The 14,958-nt window shown below is 36.7% G+C and overlaps 1 protein-coding gene across 3 annotated transcripts in view; it reads left to right on the top strand.

Annotated features, from left to right (window-relative positions):
• Window positions 1-12,851, top strand: part of NUCB2 (nucleobindin 2) — a 28,170-nt gene extending 15,319 nt beyond the window's left edge. For 2 of the 3 annotated variants that reach the window (XM_061380148.1, XM_061380147.1), the window contains 9 exons: window positions 1,553-1,656; window positions 3,509-3,694; window positions 4,285-4,375; window positions 5,852-5,910; window positions 7,419-7,511; window positions 8,533-8,622; window positions 9,175-9,345; window positions 9,655-9,736; window positions 11,492-12,851. In XM_061380148.1, the coding sequence (XP_061236132.1) occupies window positions 1,553-1,656; window positions 3,509-3,694; window positions 4,285-4,375; window positions 5,852-5,910; window positions 7,419-7,511; window positions 8,533-8,622; window positions 9,175-9,345; window positions 9,655-9,736; window positions 11,492-11,604 (989 nt within the window). In that variant the 3' untranslated portion in view covers window positions 11,605-12,851. Of the gene's footprint in view, window positions 1-1,552; window positions 1,657-3,508; window positions 3,695-4,284; window positions 4,376-5,851; window positions 5,911-7,418; window positions 7,512-8,532; window positions 8,623-9,174; window positions 9,346-9,654; window positions 9,745-11,491 lie in introns of those variants that run through there. The other variant, XM_061380149.1, reaches the window with a different exon arrangement.
• The last annotated feature ends 2,107 nt before the right edge of the window (window positions 12,852-14,958 follow it).

Here is a 14,958-nt window from a genome sequence, read left to right as displayed (position 1 = left end):
GAAAATATTGGGAGTAAGACAACATTTTGTAAAGTTGATAATCAGCCCTGCCAGTGAGTACTTCACATCGCATACAGCAAGTATGGCCAGATTATCAATAAAATACAGCTGCATCTGTATACTTGGACAACATCTTGGAACATGTATAAAAAAAGCATTTTGTAGTAATAGCAGGCAAAGTTGTCTGATTTCCTTTTATTTGTTCTGTTAATCTTTTCTCTGTAACACCACTTAACCACTTCACATCTTGGTCATCTAAAACGACGAGAGAAAAAAAGCATACCCACACCCCTGTTCTCTTCCCTGTCAGATGGATAAGGTCTTAAAAAAAATAAAATATTTGAGATTATATTCTGCATATATTCTGTCCTGATCCAGATGTGGTTTTAAAAATTTTCACCAAGATCCTACTGGGTTGATCTGCACAGGACAGAAGAATGTTAGGGTTTGAGTCTCAAATAATACAGTAATGTGGCAAGTAAATACTACCAAATGGAATGAGTTTTGTCTTTTCCCATAAGAATAAGAAATAGAGGAAAATGAGTTTGGGGTCTGTTTTTTGTTTTGTTTTTATATTTTTAAAGCTTATTATTACACTTATAAAATGCTTCAAAAACAGGCTGAGGCTCATACATTTCAACAGAAGTTATGATCTCACCAGGAAGGAATGATGGTTGAAATCTGCCCAAGCCAGTGTTTGCTGTTCTGATAATACAGACACGGTACTGAGTGTAAGACAGTTTGCCAAAGAATAACATGTTCAAAATTGTGTTTACCAGGTTTTTTAAAAAATATTCTTTGCTAAGCCATCTAGTAAAAGCTTGTCAAAATTGTTATACATAACACATCAACTGTAGGCTGCTTAAGATATCATGATTATCGAGCATTAGTAGTCAGAAATCATGGTAACAGCTAGAAAAGCCTGTTGTAGAAATGTTTTGTTGTTAGTACATTGTGAATGGGTATTGGTGGATATTGTTCCTGTTGTAAGACAGAAATATTTGCAGCTTCTAGGCACAGAGCCTGATTCTCCACTGTTTTGTATTTCTCAATTTGCACAAATGAAATTTTGAATATCTGCTTATCTGATTTAATTTTACAACATATTGTGCATACATCTTTTGCCAAGTATGTGTCATTTGCAAAACGTACAAGCAATAGAAGAGTCAGACTTCTCCCAGTTCAGGAAAAAGATGCAAGTTGTTAGCTTTGAAATGGCCCATAAATTCAACTGTCTCATTTCTATAAAAGAGAATAAAATGTTTTCCTTGGTTTGTGATGCTCAAATTGATTGTACTTTTCCTTGCTGAAATACCAGCCTTAATCAGAAGGAATATAGTGCAAATTGCTACCAAGTTTATTGATATCCTTCTGGAGAAGCAACTTTAGAAGTGTTGCTGTTGTTTCCTCCAACAGTGAAAAAATTATCCAGTCCTCAGGGAGCCTCAGGTACTTACAAGACACAGGTACCCATATGAAAGTTTTTAACTTTGTGATCTCACTTGATTTCAAACTTATTTTAATGTTTTACATTTATATCTTGTTCTTTCAGACACTGGCATAGACCATCAGGCTCTTCTTAAACAGTTTGAGCACCTGAACCATCAGAATCCTGACACGTTCGAACCTAAAGACTTAGATATGTTGATCAAAGCTGTGAGTGCTAGATATAAACTACTGTGGGGTTTTCTGGTATTAGTTATTATGGTGCTTTTTCTGTGATAAAAGCATATCCTTTTACAAATAACACTTCTTTATAAATGACATGCAGTTTTCATTTACAGAGGAAAGTCAGTTGTCTCTGTTGCACACTTGAAAACTGTTGTCAGTGTTCATTATACTATATTATGCCCATAAATTTTGGGGTGGCATCTTAACAGGACTTGCATTCATGTGCCAGCACAACCCAATGCCTTTAAATTAAATATGGTTGTGATAGGGGTACATTTTTCCCAAGTGTATTTGCTGCTTTCTGTTTCTGAATTATTTAGTTGTCTCTCAGAATCATATAAATAAATAATCGTCCCTAAACTGGCAATTTTAATTTTGGTATCTATTACATATATGTCAAGCTACAAAACCACAGCAGAGTAGAATTTAAGATGCCAATATTAGAAGTTGCACATGCTGGGCATGGCTTTCAATGTCTATTTAGCAGATTCAGTATCATTCACAGGTGTATGCGTGTGGGAGATTTAGTGTATGTTAAATAAAGGGGATGCAGGTAAGCTAAGCATGGCATGGCTTTTTTCAGCTGCTGGAAAAAACACACTTCCCAAGGGGAAGACTTTTATCTCAGATATGCTTTAGAGAGCAATACATGTCTGACATGAGAATTTGATGGCTTTTATGTTTCCAAAATAAATTATGATTTAGGGTGTATTTCAAGTTTTCTGTAATTTTTGTGGGGTATTTTTACCCTTGGAAAATTTTATCTCAATTTTCTGTAAACTTGTTTTTTTATATAGATCTAATGTTTCTTGCCATTTCTGAGCATCAATTCTGGGAAACTTGTGAATGGCTAGGAGGAGCATATTCTCAGCAGGGCAGTTCTTTTTTTTTGTAATTTTTGTTTTGTCTTTTCATTTCTCAGCTGAGATTTGACAGAGTGTAATGGGAATTTTGGAGGGGAGGTGTCTTTGCTTTGGAATTGGTTTTGAAAAGATAAGGTGAATCTGAAAACTGAAATGTAAATAACGGAGAGACTATATCGGGTATAAGCATGTTACTTTGAAAGCACTACTAGATACATCCTTTTAATACCTTGAGTTTTCTGAGAATAATGCATCTCTAAACTGTATGCAAGCACTTGTCAAAAATTCTCCCCTCACACTCTTTCTCTCCATATAGTCTTGTTTTGTTTTTTTTAATTTAATCTGTGAGCCACTGGAATAGGTTGCCCAAGGAAGTTGTGAATGCGCCATCCCTGGGGGTGTTCAAGGCCAGCTTGGACAGAGCCTTGGGTGGCATGTTTTAGTGGGAGGTGTCCCTGCCCGGGCAGGGGGGTTGGAACTAGATGATCTTAAGGTTCTTTCCAACCCTAACTATTCTACGATTCTATGATTAAGCTACTACAGACTAACTCCCACTGTTAATGAAAGCACATTTTTCATTAAACTGGAGGATAAGCTACAAATGTTCCTATTCTGAAATTATCAAGGAGTTAATAGAACTATTTGAAGCTGCACTTCATTAGTATAGGAATTACTTGAGTTAATTTATTCTTAACTGATGAGCAAGGACACTTTGATGCTATCTTGCAGTACTGTGTAGTTGCAGAAATTATTTAGTAGTTGAACCCTTTCAGATTAATTTCTGTGAAAATAATAAAGCGAGAAGCGCTGTTTCTGCATCACTATCACATGAAAGGAAACCCCCAACTAGTTACCTCATCTTTAAAAGGAGAATGCAATATGGCCAGCCTTGCCCACGGGTCAGTGATTTTAATGTCATATGTTAACACAGTCATGTAGCATAATCAAATGTCTACACATATCTATATTTTTAGGCTACAAGTGACCTGGAAAATTATGATAAGACCCGCCATGAGGAGTTTAAGAAATACGAGATGATGAAAGAACATGAGAGGAGAGAGTATTTAAAAACACTCGATGAAGAAAAGAGGCAGCGAGAAGAATCCAAGTTTGAGGAGATGAAGAAAAAACATGGAGATCACCCTAAAGTTCACCATCCTGTAAGGCCACAGTGTATTCTTACATGATTGGGTGGAAATTTTTCTTTCCAGAGGAAAAAAGATAATAAAGAGCATTTGCCTCTTCTCACTGACATGGGAGCAAAGTGTGAGAACAATGCTGAGAGCATTACAAATGTCCCATTTTTCTGACACTTATTCTATTTGCTGGCAGAATTATTATTTAGAAAGAAGCAAAATCTTATGAGGAAGAAGCCAGATTGGTATCTAAAACTGTAGGGCTCCCTTCATGTGTTCCTGGCCTGCTAGGAACTGTATCACAGTACCATTTCCTCTAGGGAAGGCAAATACATTTCCTTTAGCTCTTACTCTACATGAGGCTCTGTGGCTATAACTGATTATTACAGGTGTTCCTTTCCACAGAATATGCATTTCCTCGACACTCCCTGTTTCCCTGGCCTGTCTACTGAAAGTATTAGACCTGACCAGAAGGGAATTAAGGAGAATTCTAGTGATTCCGTTTGCAACTAATCAGAAAATAAAGACTTTCAAAGAAACTGTACTGCAGAGGTAATGCAGAAAATTTACACTTAATCACCTTTTGAATAGTTTTCTTTGTAACCAATATCTAGGGAAGCAAAGATCAGCTGAAAGAGGTGTGGGAAGAAGCAGATGGGCTGGATCCTAATGAATTTGACCCAAAAACATTTTTCAAATTACACGGTAAGAAGTTTAGCTTAATTTAATGAATGACTGAAGTGACTTTCTGTTACTTTTGCTCAGGGCAAACTTGTTTTATGCTAGGGTGAAGTCTTATACCTTGAGCAATTTGGATGAATCAGAAGAGTACAGAGGAGAAAATAATTATGTTATTGTTTCTAAGTTTAATGCAACGTTTTAAATGGGGTTTAAAAGTTGAAAACAGGGTTTTGTTTAACTACTCATAAAATCATACAGCCAATGCAGTAATGATTCCTCATGGAAGTATGAGAAGTTAGAGGGCTGTCCATATCTATAACTGCTTACAGACTATGCACTAGGAGTAAATAGAGGTGTGGAAAGCTGGCAACCCCACTTTCTCATCATGTCTGGAGATAAGTCCCAGACTCCACTTATCTTTGGAATAGTCACAGAAGTGCCAAACCTCTTCAGAGGCAAGATTCCCTTAATAAAACAAAATCCAAAATACACCCCAGTCCTGCTTCTATATTTCCAAGCAGCTATAAACAATAAAATAGTAGCAGACAGGAGGATGCATCTCAATGAGCATTTTGCTTTTAATGTGATTATATACATGTGTAACCTTATATTCTGACATTGTTAAATGCTTCATAATAAAGTATCCTGCCTGGCACTGGGCTGTGAAGAGCTCAATAGCACATAGAATTTGGCTAATCCCAAAAATGATAATTTAATGGAAGTGTTTTAGCTGGAGTCTGAACTTTTATCTTGGTTTATACAATATATAAATACGTATTATACTTATTAAATCTTCTTTCTGGAAAGAGATCTTGAAAGATACCGTTTTGAAACTTTTTGGTAGCTTTTTTTGTGCAAATTTTACCAAAAGAGAAATAGCTGAAATAGCCTTTTGCCTTGGAGCTTAGTATATGTAAAACTTTGAAGCAATTAACAATATTGCATAATAACACTCATTTGAAGTAGTCATTATCTTTCCATTTTAGAGATAGTATAACAATATTCAGAGTAGAATGTAGGATAAAAGGTGCATTAATTGTCAAATATTTTCCTCTCTCCATTTGCCATGAAAAATCATTCGATTTTCACATAATTCTTTAGTTTATTTGGAGAGTTATGCTGTTGGTTAACAAATTTTTCCTACAGATTTTTTTTTTTTCTCCTGAATGTTTTTACAAACTTAGTTGTTAAATTGCCACAACTTGTCCTCAGCAATATTTTTTGGCAATTACAGTCTGTGGAGTTCTGTTGTGACGTATTTCAGTTTGCTAATCTAAGAAGTAGGGAGATGGCTCTAGACTTGTCCAGCCAAAATGGCAATAGAGTTCAGCCAATGCCTGATGAAACCTAAACAAAAAACAACCTATATAATCAGCATCTTGTTAAATGAGGTTTTAATCCACATGAGATGTGTATGCTGATACTTAACTCATGGAGATCTACTATACATATTACTTTCTGTACATACACAACTTGTATTTTCAACACTTTGTTTTCTAGATGTCAATAACGATGGCTTCCTGGATGAGCAAGAATTAGAAGCTCTGTTTACTAAAGAGGTAAGAAGTTCAGAAACAACTTGTTTCAATAAATGGTAGCAGGGATGCCTGTATTTTTTCCAAGTATATTTGGGGGCTTGGTACTACAAATTACAGTATTCCTGCCAAGTTTCGTGCATCCTTAATGTTTCTGCAAAAGTGTAAAAATCTATCAGCAGGGAAAATAAAGTAGTTGAAGCATAGGACTCAGACATCAAATATCTAGTGCTCATGTATTTCTCTGCCACAGGATTGTCTGAGATTTTATAATTAATCTGCAGGATATCTATTTCTGTATAAATTGCAGTGCAGAGAGCTGCACTCAGGCTCTGGCTAGACACAGCCTGGTAGAGGTTCTGAGCCTGGGTAGCTGTGCTCATTCAGTGCTTATCAACAAGTTGTAAGGCTTGAGAGAAAAAGGATCATGCTCATGTGAATTGGCTCAAAGGCAGCACGAATTGGAACTGGCTGCAGAAATTTCACGTATTCTGTATATAGGTAGTTTGAAGCACATATACATCTGATGAAGCAGACAGGCTCTTAGTTTCTTTTAGCATTGTCTTTTTGGTGTGTGAAAATGCAAATATTACTTTGCTTCCCAGAGGAAAATGAGAGTGAAGTACTGAAATTCGTAGTGATGGGAATTGCAGAATCAATGATGAAACAAAGGGCCTTGGTGTTATTTTTTCCAGTAAGTTCCATTTCAGTATAGCAGAAAAAAAACCCTGAACTTCCCATTCAGAGATCTAGTACTATGGCTGTCAGTACCTACTCTTACAATTTTTTCTAGATTTCATGAGCCAGGGAGGAAATGTGCTATACATAATATAGAAGCTTTTAACTTATAAATTCAAGTGACTGTAAATTTTTTAAGAAATTAAATTTGCAAATACAGATTTTTAACAATACCTTGCCATAATCCCTTGTAATTCCATGAAGATTTATGGCAGTCATTTCTGACAGATGTGTCTCACCATTTTGCAGCTTTGTAATTTAAAAACAAATATTCTGGGACCTTTAAATTACCTATGGCTAAGCAGGCAAAGCTAAATGACTAAGAAAACCAAGTAGAAGCAAATAAGCATGAACCCCCTAGAAAGACATTGTGCAAGAAAAGAAGTGGACCGTTAAACTAAGCACTCAGTTTGTCTTCTGATGTCCTGAATGCTTACAGGGTCAGCTGCATGCTCTGGTAAAAAAAGCTACTTATCCCTCTTCCAGAAACCATGTGAAAATTCTGCCTACTTTGAGTTAAATTTTGGATCAGACTAGTCAATTTTACTGTAACTTCCACAGCACTGGATTACAACCAAACTTTCAACAGACCATATGAATTAACTGAAAACATCATGCTTAGCAATGAAAGGTACTTGTTGCTTGAATGCTATGCTAAAATACACTCTCACTGTATTGGAAAAATGGTGAACTAATGTTTTTAGCAGCATCTCATGCTACTGTTCCAAATACACTCTTTCATTTGAATGAGCAGCCCATTCCCCAAATTAACATTTGCTAATTCTGAATTTCAGCTAGAAAAAGTTTATGATCCCAAAAATGAAGAGGATGACATGGTTGAAATGGAAGAGGAAAGGCTGAGAATGAGAGAACATGTAATGAATGAGGTGGGGACTGATATTCAGTAGAGCTGCTAATTTCCTTCTATGTTCAAGAAATACAGACCTCCTAACACAAGGGGTTGTCCAAGTACAGCAGAAAGGGATAACCCTGTCACACTGAATGCTGTTTCTGCTGTGATTCACATAAAGTTACAATACTCAAGTGCTGTCGCCATATTCTGATGTAAATGTTTGCTGACTGTTTTCTGTTTAAGAAGTTCCAGAGAAGAGATTGTGCTGTAGCCTCCACCTTTTGCAGAGACTGAGGTTCAGTGGAAATTCCTATGCATTTTGTGTCAAACAGGGAAGATGGTAAATGTGCTTTTGACTTGGCAAACGTGTAAGATTTATATTTGAGGTGAGAGAGTAATGTCTTCCTGTCTCACCTTTGTCCCTTCCTAAGAAGTCACACAGCTCAAGGTATCACCTATGACAGTGTATAGTTCTGACAGGTTTTCATCTCAGGAGACAGAGGAAAGGGAAGAGGGTATTTTGAACCACTGTGTTTTTCACTAACATCTTTTCCGTATTCAACTATATTCCATAACCTTGAGCAACATAGCAAGCCTGGTCTTCTGTTAGTCATAAAAGGAAGCATTTTCTCCCTTCGCCTTAAAGGATTTTGACACAATTCAGTTGGGGTTTTTTTCATATTTCAGAACCACCCATCCAAATGTGGAGGTTACTGTGACTCACAGTTACAAAATTATTACCAGAAAGCTACAGCACATTTTAATAAAAAAAATCAAGCATTCCACTATTAGCACTGGGGCTGTGACCACAAATAATATTTCCAGTAAAGCCAATGGATTTGGAAGTAAAATACGAGGATTTACTTTTTATCTCTGTTATTGTTAAGCTATATAACCTTTTGAGAGAAGCTGTCGGAAGTGGCAGGCACTCCCTTAAAAATGAGATAGTTTAAAAGTGTAACAGTCATATTTTAAGATACTGGCATGATGAAATTAAACATTAGCTCCACCAAAACCCATCCTTTACCTTGAGTTTAATTTTTTGTTTTAAATAGGTTGATATTAACAAGGACCGGCTGGTGACTTTAGAAGAGTTCCTGCGTGCTACAGAGAAAAAAGAATTTTTGGAGCCAGATAGCTGGGAGGTAATGAGAATGTGTTCCTAGTACAGCATATGGTACTACATCACTCTAACCAGGAAACCAAATGGCATGTCTCTGACCTTTGCTTTTTTCAGTTCTGTTTTGGTATGTGTGTGGTTAAGCGTCTTAGCTAAATGCAGTGTACAAATGTAACAGAGTAATGCAATGCAGATGTCCTCTTTATGGTGCACGCACAAACAGAAAAGGTCTTGCGCCACCATGTGGATTCTAGAAGAGCATTTCCCACATTCCAAACAGAAAATGAAGAGTTACGAATCAGGAGGATGAGAGCTCAGCTGGAAGCAAGAGGAATTTTTTCTCCTACCTCTAAATCTGTAGTAGAATTTTGATGAGAAAATAGCCAACAAACACCTATTTTGCTGTTTCTTAAAGTGAGTGTACTAACCCTTTACGGTGTCATGCCTGAGTATTTAGATGAAAATTCTGAGGGTTGTTCAGTGAACTGTTCAGTTCATCTAATAATAATTTCAGTGGGAAGATAATAAAAATATATACACATTCTGGCTAAATACATCTGTATGTATTTTCTTGCAGACACTAGATCAGCAGCAGCTCTTCACTGAGGACGAGCTGAAGGAATTTGAAAGTCATATTTCTCAGCAGGAAGATGAACTTAGAAAGAAGGCTGAAGATCTTCAGAAGCAGAAGGAAGAGCTACAGAGGCAGCATGACCAACTTCAGGCTCAGAAACAAGAGCTTCAGCAGGTACTTATGAGAACAGAAAATTTTTTTCCTATTCTGTATCCTCATATGTGTAACAGCTCATTACAGTCCCCAGCTGTGTTCTTTACCTTGATTTCTCATATGAGTCCCAGCTGAATTCTAAACTAATGGTAGCAAAACGTAATATTGTATTCAGGTTTATAGCAAACTGTGAGCATCTCAACTCAGTAGCATACCTGTTACTGAAGACTTTATATAATGACTGCAAACTTTAATTGTATTCATTTATGTTGCATCAGAGAAAGTTTACAGATTGAAGTTTTTCAAATGTCATATTTTATGTTTCATTAGGTTGTAAAACAGATGGAACAAAAGAAACTACAGCAGGGAAGTCCTCCCGCAGGACCAGCTGGAGAACTGAAATTCCAACCCCGTATGTAGCTTTCTGTTCAAACTTTAAAATAAGACCTCCAATGTAAAAGTCACGAAAATTCTATTTTCCGTTGAAACTGTTAATGTGGTTTTAATGATCTCTGTAGATAGGTTCACTAAACTGTCTTTAAGGCAATTATGGAACTCTTATAAAATGTTTCTGAAATCTTAGTGCTTTGAAGTCCATAATAAAAAAAAATCATAGTTCTAACTCAAGTCATCAAATGGGCACAGAAGGATTGTGTTGTACCTATCAGTCTAAAAATACTGCTATCTGGCATATCTAGGATTTCTGAGCATCCAGAGAAGAATACAGATATAAAATGACCAGGTCCAGTAATGCAGCCATAGAACATCAGACAATCTCAGACTGCAGAACAAATCAAAGCCTTTAAATGCTTTCAGCTCTATCCTCAGTGACAAATTTACCAGCAGTTGTGCACAACATGACATGACAATTTAGTTTTAGGTCGTATGAATGACCAACGGCTTCAATACCCTCAGAAAACAGTGTCATAATAAGTCACTGCATTTGCTCACTGGTGACAACAAAATGGTGAGGTATATATTAGCACTTAACACATGGTCCATGGGGTTTTTTTTGTGCTTTAAAGGAGGTCTGCTCATCCATACGTCCTAACTTAGATTTTTCTCCACCTCTAAAAGCACTGAAACTAATACTGTTTTATTGGCTTCTACATTCATGTGCTAACATTATCAATCGAGCTCAAGAACTTGACATTCATCTCGAATGTAAAACTTCAGACTATATCCAGGCAGCCTTTTGAAGCTTTTAACTGTTTCTGCATGGCAAACAGTGGGATTTCAATTTTTAAATGCTATATTAAGTGATTACAGCTTGCTTTGTGGAGTACTCTGAAATTCTATCCCAAAGCCATTCAGTTCTGTGAAGAGAAACTGTGAAATTTCAGTACCAATTTAGTTTTGCCTTTCAGTTGCTTCAAGACTGCCTGTGGGTAATTTCATTTTATGATCCTTAGTTCTGAGATTCTCACTTCCCCTCACCTTCAGTAAAAACTGTTACAGCAGATGCCCTGGTAGTTGGACTAATGATACACCTTTTGATACCAGCAGTATGTAGCTGACATTGTTGTTAAAACATATTTTATGTAAAAACTTTCTGCAAAGCCATATAATCAGGTGTGATAAGAATTACCCACTACTTATTCATTGAGTTAAGGAGATCCAAGTAGACAATATTTCTAATCTGTAGGCTACTGGAGATACTAACAGTAATTTAAGGAAAAAAGAAAAACATAAAAATGCAGCTGCAAGTTGTTAATATCTTCAGCAAACTATGAAAATCAGTATTATTCAAACTTAGGCAAAGGGATAATGTTATAAATATTGTTGATGCAGTGAGGAGTAAAATACAGGAGCAAGTTTTTAATTTGGTTTTCTAAGTTTCCCATATTGAGATTAAAATTTTTGTAAGCATGTAATACATTTCAGAAAGAACAATCTTCAAAGAACCAATGTGTTATGTAAGGAAAAATATTACACAGAAAATAGAAACAACTAGCAATCTAGAAGAAACACTGAATATTATAATAATGCAGTCTATTGGGTAATCTTGATCTGATTTCATTGTTAGGCACATACAAAATTTTTTATTCCACTTACAAAACAAGAAATTTGATTGTCCCTGCACTAGAAACTTTCCTTTAGAGACTTTCCATGATTGGGCCAATTTAATAATTGAGATGTTACAGATTGTTTTATTCTTGTTTTACAGCTGGGGAACACAAAGTTGAAGATGCACCAAAACATCCTGCAGAAGGTGATCAGCCTTTACCACCAGGACATGTCCGGGAACCAGCTGCTAGAACTGATCAAGTTCACCCTTAACCACTTGTGCCTCAACTTTATAGCATCTTTATTATTTGAGGGTCTTGGCGGGGGGTGGGCAGGAAATCAGAGTAAAATGTGAACTCTCCACTTTCTTCCCCAGAAGAATCATTGTAAAATCATTTGGAACATTAGAAATGAACTATCAGTCAGACTTGAATCATAAATTAAACTATTTTTTTTCTCCAGAGCATCAGTGAGGAAAACAGCAAGGGGATCATCAGACGCTATAGTGGAGGAGGGAATTAAGGAAACTATTAATGCTAAAGGTTTTTATGGCCAGAGCTGTTGAACTCTCCTCTTGGAAAAACAGAGGTGATGTCTACCGTTCTGTATTTAGGCATGAATTGCAGTCTTCTCAGAGAGGAGGCAGGGAACTGACCTGAATGTCAAATTAGGTCTAGTTCTATGTAGAAACTTTCCAGAAATGCTGAGAAGCAAAATATAGGTTTAATGATCTTAATAAGCAAAATATACCATAGATAAAGGCCTACCATTTCCAGCACTACCAAACTCTTTCTTCTTTGAGACCAAATAAAAAAATCAAACTGCTAATCTTTAATCAGGATAGATTTGCACTTTCGAAAAGTCTAAACACAGCAAAGAATTATGTGGAACAGTGAATATTTTTCATGTTTACAGAAGCCTAAGAATTTCACTGTAAGCCTTCAAAAGGAATACTATACTTCTAGTGTACTGATCTGAACCGTCCTCCTTGCTGGGATTAATTCTGTGTAGCCGTTGAATACTCAGCTGGCTCTTGGGACAGTACTTTTGTCCCTGTTTCTTTCATCAGGTGTCAGCTGATTTCAAAATTTTGCATGTTATTAAGTAAGCATTTTAGGTCGATGGAAATGTACAAAACAGAACAAGACTCAGTGTCTTTTTCTGTACAGATTATCCTACCTCCTATGATAATGGCAGGCTTTTCAAAATGCACCATGTGCTTCAGAAAGCTTTTCTCACACATGAATCTTTAACTTAAGAGGTTCACTATTAACTCTCATTAGTTCTTCAGCAGTTGGTGTAAGTTTATGAAGTGTCCTAAAACAGGGGTGCTACTTGTTTGTATTATTTTGGTATTAAACCAGGCTAGGTCCCTAATATTGTAAGCCAATATTCTACAAGAATAATTTGATTTTCCTGTGAGTTTTACTAGAATGTTGAGAAGTTGTGTGATTGTCCCTGCTTGTCATCTATTTCAGACTGAAAGTATACTAAAGTGTAAACCCTGTTTGGGTTTTTTTTATTTGCTTAGGGTTTTGTGTGTTGGTTTGTTGTTTGTGTTTTGGTTTGGATTCTTTTTTGTTTGGTTGGTTGGTCGTGTTTTGTTTGGTTGGTTTGGTCTGGTTTTGTTTGTGGTTTTGGGGATTTTTTTTTTTTAACACAGTTTGTTCTGACTGTAGAATACTGGCTTTGAACTGATACAAACACACCTTGGCAAGCATTCTTTGTGTTTCCTTCCCCTTCTGTGGCTAACTGCTGACAGTGTTATTAAAGGATATCATTTGGGTTTTGAGCAAAGAAACAGGGGCAAGCCTCTATTACAGAAAGATTTTCCTTTCTAAATTAGACATGAATATTTTAAGCAAACTCAGAAAAGATAGGCGGCAGTTACATTTTCTATTGACATTTGGGAGGTTTCTCACTCTGAAGAGCTTTCACTGATAGAAGCTAGGCACATTCCTTACATGTTTAAGGCTTTTTTCATCAGGCCTAGGCATATTCTTGTTCTTCAGAACAAGAACACACTCACAGAACACAGAACTCACTCCCGGAACACACTGGATTTCCTCATCTGTTTCGTCTTGTTAGTTGTCATGTCATATTTCCTTCATGTATACTACTCACATAATTGGAATTATTTTAATTTTTGTTCTCTACGCATGAGGATAACAATTTATAGTTTCCAAACCCAATGTCTCCACTGTTTGTCATTTCCATGTAACACCAGTTTGATAATGTCTTTGTGAGGAGACTGAAATACCTTTCAACAACCTCATCTGTTTGCTAAGAGGCCCAGACATAGCTACAGCTACATCCAGACTAACAGAGTTTCTCAGTGCACAGCTCTGGCTTTGGGGTTGTAGCCTGATAATGGGTAACAGAGCAAGGAGGAAAACAAAAGAGAGAAACTTACCTAAATGTCGTGGAAAAGGCAAGGGTAAAATTTTCTTGAGTTCTCCCTATCCCACATGAAAGCTTAGAGAGGACATAATACAGCCACAGATGTTTGCAGATAACCAAGGACTGAAACCTTGGTATGAAGGCATTTCTATCATACAAATCATTCCTTTAGGTTACATCTGCCTCCTAACAACAAATGTCATTATATGTAATTATGTGCTTTGCAATGTAATGCTCAAGCTTCCGTTCCAGTGCAGCCTCTTATATTTTGCTGTTAGAGATGGATATTATGTCCCCCTTATCCCATTTAGTTTGAAACATTCAGAGCTTTGTTAAAGAGCTGTTGTAACTTGGGTGCTGAACTCGGTTTCTTCTTGCCACGGTTTAGTGTCAGTGGTGACACTGAGGAAGCCACTTGTGAGGAGCCAGAATTTTCACTTGTTTCATAATGAGTTAGCATTAGCAAAAGTTGCTCATTTTGCATTTCAGCTAGCCACGGAGGCGTGCTCCGTATAAAACAGTGTTGCATCTTTCCTTCAATTGCTGATACATGAATGTTGTTTCTGTCTGTTAAATTAATTAGTAGGCTTGCAGTTTAGCAATATACTACAGACTTTATGTTCATTTTTTAGAAGTGGGAACAGGCAGTTTTTTAAAGCTTGGAATTGGTTATGGCTTTATCTCTTAATAAGGTTTAGTCAAACTGACAGTTACTTGCCCTAAATCATGTGGAAGTCAGAGCCGCAGTCCTCAATAACACTTAAGTTATGGAACTCTTACTGAACACATCCTAAGTTTGTTGCCTAATGTTTTTCAGATTAGAGCCCAAACTAGAACTTTGTGCTTGTCCACCTGATTACAAAAATCACGTATGTATGGGTACCTGTATCAATCACATGGCTACTAAGATGGCAGGGACTGAATGGATGCTCTTACAAAAGCTGGTTTGTCAGTTCTGGTCTGTTGACAGACTGTGTTCACCCAATACTGTCTTCCTCTGTAGAGGAAAGGTCTTCTTCAGGCCCAGGCTAAACAAAGTCTCCATCTGAGTGTAATAAAGTCACCAAACTATTTTTGTGGATCAATTCTGAAGCATGGTTTAAATAAGAGTTATCTCACTGTGAGGAACATCTGCCTTAGAGGTTATGCAATGTGCTCAAGTCATGCTTACTCATTAAATGTTTTCCAGATTTGTTGCTTCTTAAAGTGTTTGTTGCTTTCAATCCC

Source organism: Neopsephotus bourkii, unplaced genomic scaffold (assembly GCF_033783945.1).
Source record: "Neopsephotus bourkii isolate Nb327-2 ecotype Australia unplaced genomic scaffold, CSIRO-AGI_Nbou_v1 NB_1792, whole genome shotgun sequence".
Lineage (NCBI taxonomy): Eukaryota > Metazoa > Chordata > Aves > Psittaciformes > Psittacidae > Neopsephotus > Neopsephotus bourkii.
Note: the sequence above shows the minus strand (reverse complement) of the source record. Positions and strands in the feature narration are given on the sequence as shown.